This window comes from Schistocerca americana, chromosome 2, assembly GCF_021461395.2.
Source record: "Schistocerca americana isolate TAMUIC-IGC-003095 chromosome 2, iqSchAmer2.1, whole genome shotgun sequence".
NCBI classification, from domain to species: Eukaryota; Metazoa; Arthropoda; class Insecta; order Orthoptera; family Acrididae; genus Schistocerca; species Schistocerca americana.
In genome coordinates this window covers 760,093,537-760,105,863 of record NC_060120.1, presented here as the reverse complement: position 1 = coordinate 760,105,863, position 12,327 = coordinate 760,093,537, and the positions used below count along the sequence as shown (strand labels likewise).

The window sequence follows — 12,327 nt, the reverse complement described above, 5'->3', positions numbered from 1 at the left end:
TTGAATAACATCGGGGAGAGGCTACAACCCTGTCTCACTCCTTTCCCAACCACTGCTTCCCTTTCATGCCCCTCGACTCTTATAACTGCCATCTGGTTTCTGTACAAATTGTAAATAGCCTTTCGCTCCCTGTATTTTACCCCAGCCACCTTCAGAATGTGAAAGAGAGTATTCCAGTCAACATTGTCAAAAGCATTCTCTAAGTCTACAAATGCTAGAAACGTAGGTTTGTCTTTTCTTAATCATTCTTCTAAGATAAGTCATAAGGTTAGTATTGCCTCAAGTGTTCCAACATTTCTACAGAATCCAAACTGATCTTCCCCGAGGTCCGCTTCTACCATTTTTTCCATTCGTCTGTAAAGAATTCACGCTAGTATTTTGCAGCTGTGACATTAAACTGATAGTTCGGTAATTTTCACATCTGTCAACACCTGCTTTCTTTGGGATTGGAATTATTATATTCTTCTTGAAGTCTGAGGGTATTTCACCTGTCTCATACATCTTGCTCACCAGATGGTAGAGTTTTGTCAGGACTGGCTCTCCCAAGGCCGTCAGTAGTTTTAATGGAATGTTGTCTACTCCCGGGGCCTTGTTTCGACTCAGGTCTTTCAGTGCTCTGTCAAACTCTTCATGCAGTATCGTATCTCCCATTTCATCTTCATCTAAATCCTCTTCCATTTCCATAATATTGTCCTCAAATACATTGCCCTTGTATAAACCCTCTATATACTCCTTCCACCTTTCTGCCTTCCCTTCTTTGCTTAGAACTGGGTTGCCATCTGAGCTCTTGATATTCATACAAGTGGTTCTCTTCTCTCCAAAGGTCTCTTTAATTTTCCTGTAGGCAGTATCTATCTTACCCCTAGTGAGACAAGCCTCTACATCCTTACATTTGTCCTCTAGTCATCCCTGCTTAGCCATTTTGCACTTCCTGTCGATCTCATTTTTCAGACGTTTGTATTCCTTTTTGCCTGCTTCATTTACTGCATTTTTGTATTTTCTCCTTTCATCAATTAAATTCAATATTTCTTCTGTTACACAAGGATTTCTATTAGCCCTCGTCTTTTTACCTACTTGATAGTCTGCTGCTTTCACTACTTCATCCCTCAGAGCTACCCATTCTTCTTCTACTGTATTTCTTTCCCCCATTCCTGTCAATTGTTCCCTTATGCTCTCCCTGAAACTCTCTACAACCTCTCGTTCTTTCAGTTTATCCAGGTCCCATCTCCATAAATTCCCACCTTTTTGCAGTTTCTTCAGTTTCAATCTGCAGTTCATAACCAAGAGATTGTGGTCAGAATCCATATCTGCCCCTGGAAATGTCTTACAATTTAAAACCTGGTTCCTAAATCTCTGTCTTACCATTATATAATCTATCTGACATCTTTTAGTATCTCCAGGATTCTTCCAGGTATACAACCTTCTTTTATGATTCTTGAACCAAGTGTTAGCTATGATTAAGTTATGCTCTGTGCAAAATTCTACAAGGCGGCTTCCTCTTTCATTTCTTCCCCCCAATCCATATTCACCTACTATGTTTCCTTCTCTCCCTTTTCCTACTGACGAATTCCAGTCACCCATGACTATTAAATTTTCGCCCCCCTTCACTACCTGAATAATTTCTTTTATCTCGTCATACATTTCATCAATTTCTTCATCATCTGCAGAGCTAGTTGGCATATAAACTTGTACTACTGTAGTAGGCATGGGCTTTGTGTCTATCTTGGCCACAATAATGCATTCACTATGCTGTTTGTAGTAGGTAACCCGCAGTCCTATTTTTTTATTCATTATTAAACCTACTCCTGCATTACCTCTATTTGATTTTGTATTTATAACCCTGTAATCACCTGACCAAAAGTCTTGTTCCTCCTGCCACCGAACTTCACTAATTCCCACTATATCTAACTTTAACCTATCCATTTCCCTTTTTAAATTTTCTAACCTACCTGCCCGATTAAGGGATCTGACATTCCACGCTCCGATCCGTAGAACGCCAGTTTTCTTTCTCCTGATAATGACGTCCCCTTGAGTAGTCCCCTCCCGGAGATCCGAATGGGGGACTATTTTACCTCCGGAATATTTTACCCAAGAGGACGCCATCATCATTTAATCATACAGTAAAGCTGCATGTCCTTGGGAAAAACTATGGCTGTAGTTTCCCCTTGCTTTCAGCCGTTCGCAGTACCAGCACAGCAAGGCCGTTTTGGTTAATGTTACAAGGCCAGATCAGTCAATCATCCAGACTGTTGCCCCTGCAACTACTGAAAAGGCTGCTGCCCCTCTTCAGGAACCACATGTTTGTATGGCCTCTCAACAGATACCCCTCCGTTGTGGTTGCACCTACGGTACGGCCATCTGTATCACTGAGGCACGCAACCCTCCCCACCAACGGCAAGGTCCATGGTTCATGGGGGGGCCACTGCTGCCAAAGGCCTTAATGGGTTGGGTTCTTTGGGGAAGGAGACCAGACAGCGAGGTCATCGGTCTCATCGGATTAGGGAAGGACGGGGAAGGAAGTCGGCCGTGACCTTTCAAAGGAACCATCCCGGCATTTGCCTGATGCGATTTAGGGAAATCACGGAAAACCTAAATCAGGATGGCCAGACGCGGGATTGAACCGTCGTCCTCCCAAATGCGAGTCCAGTGTCTAACCACTGCGCCACCTCGCTCGGTAAAGGCCTTAATGGCCGAAAGCTATGGTTGTGTGAATCTTTTTATTGTGCCTATCGCGACTCACCATCACTGCTGTATGGTGAGTGGCAACTTTTCTTCTCTGGTATTGTTACATTCCATCCTGGATTTTCCATTGTTTGAAAATTACATTTTGTTGTCCTTGGAAGCTATTAGATAGGTAACTTGCAAATAGAGTCCCATGTCATGCACTGTTTGAACTATTTAGTAATATGAAAAATGAGCTGTTCCACTGAATAGTAGTACAAAATAAAATGCTAGTCAATACCTTTGACACCAATACGAAAACGGGGAGAACTAATATCAACTGACTTGCACTCATCACCCACCATGTCAATGTTATAGCTAATACTGATGTTGACACAAGAACAAACTTAATTTTGTAAAGTAATAGTCAAAAAGGCTTACCCTTGAAACAAACTTAATTTTGTAAAGTAAGAGTCAAAAAGGCTTGCCCTTAAAATTGCCCCATGGAATACAACATATTCACTGATAATGCAGCATGTCCCAAATCTTCAGAGTCACAATTATACAGATGATAGAAGATTCTAAACAAAGTATTTTAAGATAAGGAAACAATGATGTAAAATGAATATTTCAGATCGTGTGGGGGTTTTAAATGAGGAATGTATGTGTGAGAAATGTGTTTGTAAGATGATTTATGTTTCATAACATATAACCACATAACACAATGATGTAGTGTCACTACCATGAATAAAACAAGACATATTTGTGTGTGGTGTGTATTGTGTTGTCTTTTTATTGGTCCTGTTGTCTACAAAAGCAGCTTATGCATACAATATCGGACAAGTCAGTTTATATGCATACAGGCGAAGTTGATGTCCATGGATACATGTTTAAAATTGTAAATAACAAACTTCATAAATTTAAACATTTATATAGTATACTTCATATGTTAAACATTCTTTGATGAAGCAAAAGCACTGATGCTGCAAATATAGGTTTAAAAATCTTCTAGAGGTTTAGACCTCAGTATTTGCTTCTGTGTTTCTGGGAAGTTTGTTATAAAGTTTAACTCCCAAGTGCATAGTACAGTTTCTGTGGAGGGATGTGTTGATTTGGGTCATATGTAAGTTTTTGTTCCGTCTCATAAAGTTATCATGAATATCACAGTGTGTTGTTGTGCCTCTCTCCCCCCCCCCCCCCCTCTCCAATCTACTGTTCTTATCTATGGCATTTACTTTGAAGAATATAAGGCTTCCATAATGTAGATAGACGGTAAAGGAGGAATGCCTTACCATAAACTAGATACATAGTAGAGGAGAAATTTCTGTAAGTTTATGAGTCTCTAGGTTTGCATCCAATTATGACCCTAATGGCCCTTTTTTTGCAGTAGGAATGAATGGTGGAGTTTGCTACTGTTTATAGTTGATGACTGGTTAACAAAGATGTAATATTACTGACATAAGGAACTCATCAACATGCATTTAATATCTGATGCAGAATAATTTAGTGTCTACATAATTGAAATGTACAGATCAAAGTTTTACAAGAGGCATGATTCTTATTTGAAGAAATTTATCACCATGTATAGACACATACAAGAACTGAGTCATTCAACCCACAACCCACAGTTCTTGACAAAGAATCATTTGCGTGAAAGAATTAGAGATGATGTTGGATCCTGTGGAAAAAGATACATAATCAAGTAGTCATCATGTTCCCTGTGCAGTGTTCCATTCGAAGAATATAGTATGAAGAGTATTGGTGGAGCAGCAATTACACCCATATCATAAATACAACATGCAGCCAATGGCACCAGATAATGCTGAATGTGACTGGATTATCCGCCACTGTTCTTTAGTGCCTAACTTCCTACAGTTTTTGTTGTCCATGTCTAAGGCAGCTTTCAGCTGTTATGGTCTCTCCAACTGCTGCAATAGCCACATCCGCAGTGATGAAAATCATAATGGCCTATTTGTCTCACACTATCATCAGTAACTGTCTGTCAATTTAGGGGCTCCAATTATGCAAGATCAGCTAACATGACTTCATTTACTGCCACCTCCATTGATTGCTGCATGTTACATGGTGTTCCCTTGAGAAGTGCTTCCAAATATTTTGGAGACTGTCCCCTACTTTTTACAAGAGGATGTGGTTTCAACACAAAAGTGTGCCATCCCACTTCAATACACACTGCCTGACAAAAAAAAAAAATGAAGTACCCAGAAGGTTAGGAAGTAATGAAATGAAACTTCATGGTTTGAGAAGGTATGTGATCGTACTTCGGTTATCACAGAACTTGGCAATGTGAGCCCACTTACCAATATAACATTACATCGCCTCTGGCCGGGATGCGTGCACTATTTGGTTGGGAAGGGTCTCATAAGGGCATTGTATACTCTCCTGAGGCAAGGTGGCCCATAACTGTTGTTGATTGATCCTTGATTTCCTGGCGCTGGCACTGGGACGGAGTTGATGTAAAAGATGGTCCCATACATATTCTATTGTGGACAGATCTGGGAATCTTGCTGCAAAGGGAGTGCCTCGACATCACGAAGACAGTTCTTACAGACATGTACCATGGGTGAACGAGTGTTGTACTGTTGAAAAATGGCACCATGATACCGTCACATTAAAGGTAAAATGTAAAACCACAGCATATCCAAGAGGTACTGTTAAGCCGTCAGAATCCTCTACCAACCATGACCCTATCGCTCTCCTGCCATGACATTGGGAGTAACATTGCTGTGCCTTTCCAAAACACTGGAAGAATGGAGCTTCTCTCTAGGTCGCCACTATACCTACCAACACTGGTCTTCAGGGTTAGTGCAGAGCCATGATTAATCTCCAAACACAAAGCAATGGCATTCATCAGCACTCCATGCTTCCTGGTCACAGTACCACTCCAAATTAGGCTATTTTTGTTGTGGCGTTAACAGCAGCCTACGCATGAGGTAGTAATTCCGTAGTTCGGCTGCTGCTGGTCTCCGACTGATGGTGTGGGATAACATACAATGTTGGAGGGAGTCTATTACTTGTTCTTGGATGGCAGCTACAGATGTAAATGTGTGACAATACAGTTGGTGCACTATGTGGTGATGCTTTCTTGTGGTGGTCAGACACTGTAAACCAGAACTTTGACAATGAGTCTGCCCGCCATTACAGTAACATGTTGTCCAACATACAGTGTACTTGCCCATAAACACAGATTATCTTCATTGTTGGACAAGGAGACAAGATCTTATCCTATGGCCTGGACAATCACCAGATCCCACTACTATAGATTTTTTCCCTGTAGGGCTACATAGTAATGAGACCACAGAACAAATCGAAGAAGTGGTGTGGTTAGGCGTAACCTAACTGCTTGTCTTATGGTACAACATGCAACAGGAATACCTGAGAGAGCACAGCAAAATTGTACACAACATTGTAATTCATGCATTGAGACCGGCAGTCGTCACTCTGAATAGGTACTGCAAATGAAGCTGTAATTTTTATGATGTAAGTTATTTATGTCAACAACAACAACAACAACAACAACAACAACAAAAATCCTTTCCAGTCATTAGTTTCTTATCTCAAAATACAAAGTTGTGGATCCTTTACCACCTGCATAATTATGACCTTAAAGGTTTAGCATATCTTGACTCATAGTTTCACACAGGAAATTTTTAATGAGGCAAAAGCGAAAATTGTATCACAAAATACTTCCCACCTCAAATCACAGTATTTATTACTGCAAAGTTAATTTCTTAGTAGCAAAGTGGCAATAAATCATTAGCAAATTCCACAAGAAGCAGGATATCCTCACTACAGATTTTGAGATCACAAAATTATTTTCCTTTGATCCCCTAAGCAAATTCAGAGACTGCCAGGATGATCCCTCAGGATCAATTACCATAGATTCAAAACTCCCACACAAAGTCTCCACTTTATGAGCACTTTTCAGAGGTTCTTGGACGACAGTGTTGTCACTCTGTTGTGGTGGTCAACCATTTCCATGCTTGGCTGCCACTTTCTTATTTGCATGCTCTGTGGATCATAACTGCGAGCATTTGCTTTGATATGGATTGAGTCAGTTTTACTGTAGCTGATTTATGACCTCCAACCAGTATGAGATAGCTCTCATTATCATGGGAACCTCAAAGTTTTTTGGATGAATAATGAATCTAATCCAATAAAGTCTGACAATTATGTGCATCCAAAGATTCCTTACATTATATGGATTCAGTAGTTCATATCTGCCTAAAACATGCACACTTTATGATGTTGTTAAGAAAAGGAAGGAAGCTTAGAGATTAGCAGTCTATCATTAGAGATGGAGGGCTAGCTTGGTTGGTTAGTTAGAGAAGGATGGAGAACCCTTCTGAGGGAATAATCCCAGCAGTCTCCGAATTTACTTCGGGGATTATTGGAAAATCCCAGAAACTGTGGACAATAATCTGAATCATGATCTTGTAAATTAAGGATTCAGTGTCCTACTGTATTGTTGAGAGACTACAGAGGTGAGAAGTGGACAAAATCACATTAATAACTGTATGTAATATTGAAGAAGTATTTCAGCTTGTCAACAGTTATCATTTCATACTATGTTAACGAAAGTGTGAAAAACCACTCACCTTAATGAACTGCATATTAGAGGTAATATTATGATAATTTTTCTTAATAATAGGAAAGGAGACATTGTTCCAAAAGTGCAACAGCTCCCTAAATTGAACTACAACCTCAAAAGATTCATTCAATTTTTGTATCACCCTCTCTACAGCAGGAGTACGTGGAGTGAACAGGATTTTCCCTCTGAAATAAAGTTGATCATGTAATATCACCAACACATTAGTAACCTACACAGCAATCACAAATACAAAAATCACATTATTTCATGAGTTGAACTAATAACCTCTACTCACTCTAGGTACGACAGCTGTGCTAACCACCTGTACAAAACTAACAAGTTTGGATAAGGTATATGATTTTAGCTGCTAACATGATTAGATGTGAAAAAAAGGAGAACACAAAAGAAAAATAAGAAACGGGTACCACTGATTTATAGAACTACTCTGGAGATTAACCATGCCTATGCCATACAGTATATCAGAGGATGACTAGCTTGTGTTTGACTACGTTTCACTTTTGTCAAGAAATATAGAACAAATAAAATGGAGAGGAGAAATACAAATACACACACGGAGTCATAAAAATGAGAGGTGAGGTCATGGAAGTAGAAAATAACTTTACCAGTTGTGCAATAATTTTACCAAAAAAAAATTACAGCAAAGACAGAATGAAACTTGCATATCTAATCCACAAACAATAAAGTCTTAGCTGACACAAATAACAAAATCTTAAATAGAAAGAGGAGGAACCAAAGAACCTGTAGCATTATATATATAGCATTCCTCATCAGTAACAAATATTACCTGTCAAATCCCTTTAATTTGGGGAAAAACTGTAATAAAGCAGCTGTCATTATGTATTTGCAGTACCTTTAAATGTTACAATTGCGCATACATAAATTAATACTGAAAGGTGATTTCTTTACAAAAAGAAAAAAAATTATTTTGAATGCCACAGTTTTGTATTTGTTGTTATTGCTGCTACCTCAACTTTTTAAAATAGACAGGTGTTACCATAAAGCTCTTTTCTAACCTCTTTATTTGTTACCCAACTTACCCATTTACTCTTCAGCATTATTCTGTAACATAATATTTCAAAAATTTCTATTCTCCTCCTGTCTGTGCTGTTTATCATTCATATTCCACTTCCATATAAAGCTACAATCCATAAAAAATACTCCCTGAAAAGATTTCCTAACATTTAAATTTATATTTGACGTTAATATATTCCTCTTGTTCAAAAACGTTTCCCTTAATGTTGCTAGTCTGTATTTTATATCCTTTTTATGTCTGTCATTATCTGTTATTTTGTTGAGCAAATAGCAGAATCTGTTCACTACTTTTATCATCTCATTTCTTAACCTACTTCCCCCTACATTACCTGAATTATTTTGACTGCACTCCATTGCCATTGTTTTGCTTTGATTGGTGTTAATCTTATAACTTCTTTTCACAACATTATTCATTGCATTCCCAGTCCTTTGCCATGCCATCACTGGCAGAATTACTGTATCATTAGCAAACCTTCTAAGCTCTTGTTTCTTCTCTCTGAACTTCAATTTCTTTTTCAAATTTCTCCACTGTTTCCTTTCTATACAGACTGAATCACTTGGGAGATAGGCTATACCCAGACTCATTCTCGTCTCAGCAATTGCTATGCTCTCCAACTCACATAACTGCAGTCTGGTTTCCATACAAGTCATAAATAACCTTTCACTCCCTCTGTTTTATTCCTGATAACATCAGAATTCCAAAAAGTGTATTGCAGTCAATACTGTCTAAACACTTTTAATGATCTATAAATGCTATGTACACTTAAGTGGCAACAGTCCTGGGATACCTCTTAATATCGTGTCAGACCTCCTTTTGGTCAGTGTAGTGCCTGGACTCAACAATTTGTTGTAAGTCCCCTGCAGAAATATTGAGCCATGCTGCCTCCATAGGTGTCCATAATTGTGAAAGTGTTGCTGGTGCAGGAGTTTGGCATGAACAGACTTCTCGATTATGTCCCATAAATGTTCAATGGGATTCATGTCGAGTGATCTGGGTGGCCACATCATTCGCTGAAATTGTCCCGAACATTTTACAAACCAATCATGAATAACTGCATCTCGGTGATGTGGTGCAATGTCAGCTATACAGATTTCATCTTTCTTTGGGACCGTGAAGTCCATGAATGGTCTCCTAGTAGCCAAACAATAGTGTGTTAGCCCACACTATTATGGAGCTACCATCAGCTTACACAGTGCCTTGTAGACAACTTTTGTCCGTGGCTTCGTGGGGTCTGTGCCACACTAGAACCCTACCTTCAGCTCTTACAAACTGAAACTGGGACGCATATGACGAGGCCACAGTTTTCTAGTCATTTAGGATCCAACCGATATGGTCATGTGTCTAGGAGTGGCGCTGCAGGCGACATCATGCTGTTAGCAAAGGCACTCGCATTAACTGTCTGTTGCCATAGCCCATTAATGCCACACTTCACCACACTGTCCTAACGGATACATTCATCATATGTTCCACATTGATTTCTATGGTTATTTCATGCACTGTTGATTGTCTGTCAGCACTGAGGTAATGCCTGAAATTTGGTATTCTCAGCAGACTCTTGGCACTGTGGGTCTTGGAATATTGAATTCCCTGATGATTTCCAAAATGGAAGTCCCATATGTCTAGCTGCAGCCACCATTACACTTTCAGAGTCTGTTAATTCCCTTCATGCAACCATAATCATATCGGAAACTTTTCACATGAATCACCTGAGTACAAATGACAGCTCCACCAATGCACTGTCCTTTCATACCCTGTGTGCGCAACACTGCTGCCCTCTGTAAATGTGTATATCACTATCCCATGAGTTTTGTCACCTCAGTGTATAAGGGTTTGCCATTGTTCATTCTATCATCTGAGATAAAATGTGGAGTCAGTATTGCATGATCCATTTAGACATTTCTCCAGAATCCAAATTGATGTTCCCCAAGGTCAGCTTCTACCTGTAATTACACTGTCCTGTAGCTAATTCATGTTAGTACTTTTCAACAACAACTTATTAATAATATGAAATTGTGGGTCCAGCTTGACATTGTTTTATGCAAACACAGACCAACAAAAGAGTTCACGTTATAAAACTGACTTATTAAATTGACGATTCAGTAAGACTCACACATTTCTGCATCTGTCTTCTTTGGTACTGAGATTATTACACTCTTCTGGAACTCTGGTGATGTTTCATGTGCCTTATATATCCTGCATACCAAGTTTCAGTTTTTTTCATAATTGCTTCTCTCATGGATCTTAATAATTCTTAAGGAATGTAGTCTACTCTAAGTCCCTTGTTTTGAATTAGGTGTTTCAGTGCACTGTCAAATATGTCCCACAGTACCACATTGCCCATCTCCATTTTATCCAATTCTTTCATTTCCATAAAATAGCCTTTATGTTTCTTTCCATTACATTGCCCCTGTATTTATTCCTTCCATGGTTCAGCCTTATCTTCTTTTTTATGTACTGGCTTGTTGATGCTCTTGATGTTCATACAGGAGCTCCTCTTTTCTCTCCAACAATTTCTTCACTTTTCCTATAAGTGCCATCACATTTCTCTTCCAGCCATTCCTACTTTGCAATATTCCACTTTCCTTCTCTCTCTCTCTCTTTCTCTCTCTCTTTTAGGAATCTGCATTTCCTTTTAACTGTTTCACTGCCAGCATTTTTATATTTCCTTCTGTTGTAAATTAAATTTAACTGGTGTTATCGAAGGATTTCAGCTAGGCCTTATTTTTATCCTTACTATTCCTTTTCTCACAACAATAAGTAACTGCCAAATGCTTGCTTTGAAATTTTAAACAATCTGTGGTTGTTTCAAGTTATTCGTATCTCACCTTCTTAATTTCCAATCCTTTTTTCGTGATTTCTTTATAGTTTGTCCATATTTTGTAAGCATTATATTATAAGCAGATTCCACACCTCCTGGAAATATTTACCGTTTTAAAATATTACTAGTCCAATAAGAGGAAACCCACTGTGTTTATTGATTAGCAGTAAACACAACAATGATGGTTTACAGACAAATATCAGAAAAAATGGCAACCCTATTTTTCTGGCCTAATCTACAGAAAGAATCATTTGTTCACAGAATAACATCACACTCAAAATAAAAATATGAAATTGTTTATGTTCTGCTAGTACTTTTTTGTTTATGTTGTGACCTAGCTTTTGGTTATGAGGTATTGTACACTGAAAGCGTGAAACATAAACAAACATTTTATACCAAGAACAGTTCCACATTTGTCACTGTTGTAAGACTGGTTTGAAAAGCTAGAAATAGATTGCCAGTTACGAAAATCCAGTGGTAAGACTGTAATACTGCTACATCTGTGTCCTACATCTGCAAGCTGCTTTATGACAAATTGACTTGCTCCATGTACAATGCTTGGGACAACACTTTTCAGGTGTGTGAGACAACAAGTGGGCATTTTTGTCACAACACTGCCCAGATAAGTATATCTGGAACCCCAGCCCAGCCGTAGATCACCTGCACTGGGGACTTGTCTCCCCATCACCCACCATTAGGCATGTCCTGTCCGGATGTCAGACTTGGTTTCTGATCTGACTACCCCCTGTGCTGTACTGTGCATGAACTTCTGGCCTAACTTAGACTTCAGTTCAGTATCGATGTAGTCTAGCACCAGCCAGCTGCCACCTCTGACCACACTGGCTATTACACATGTCACAGCACTGCTAGTGCCAGCTAATCTAATGCTTTTATGCGTTGAAACAAGTCCACTTTCGTGGAGCCATTCAGCGCATACCCACACCTACCACCCCATCATCTCTGGAGGTCTTGGGTTTGTCCCGGGCCATTTCAAGTATGGGCTGCCTCTTGTCAGCCTGCCGACAGTGCTTGCTGCTGACTGATTCTCCATGGTAGGCTGTACTGTCACTGCATACTCAGCAAGGCTGACACAGCTGACTGGTTCCAGCATTGCCAACATCGCATTCCATCTTAGTGGTTCCTCAACATGAGCAATGGCTGACTTTGCTGTATATAATGAGCCAC

The 12,327-nt window shown here is 39.4% G+C and overlaps 1 protein-coding gene across 3 annotated transcripts in view; it reads right to left on the bottom strand.

The window, feature by feature from the left end:
* LOC124595045 (ATP-binding cassette sub-family A member 7-like) overlaps nucleotides 1-12,327 on the bottom strand; it is a 610,990-nt gene that overhangs the window by 490,371 nt on the left and 108,292 nt on the right. For all 3 annotated transcript variants that reach the window (XR_006978174.1, XR_006978175.1, XM_047133608.1), the window contains exon 11: nucleotides 7,278-7,455. Coding sequence is in view for 1 of the 3 variants with exons in the window: in XM_047133608.1 (XP_046989564.1) it covers nucleotides 7,278-7,455 (178 nt within the window). In the remaining 2 variants the exon portion in view is untranslated. The remainder of the gene's footprint in view (nucleotides 1-7,277; nucleotides 7,456-12,327) is intronic.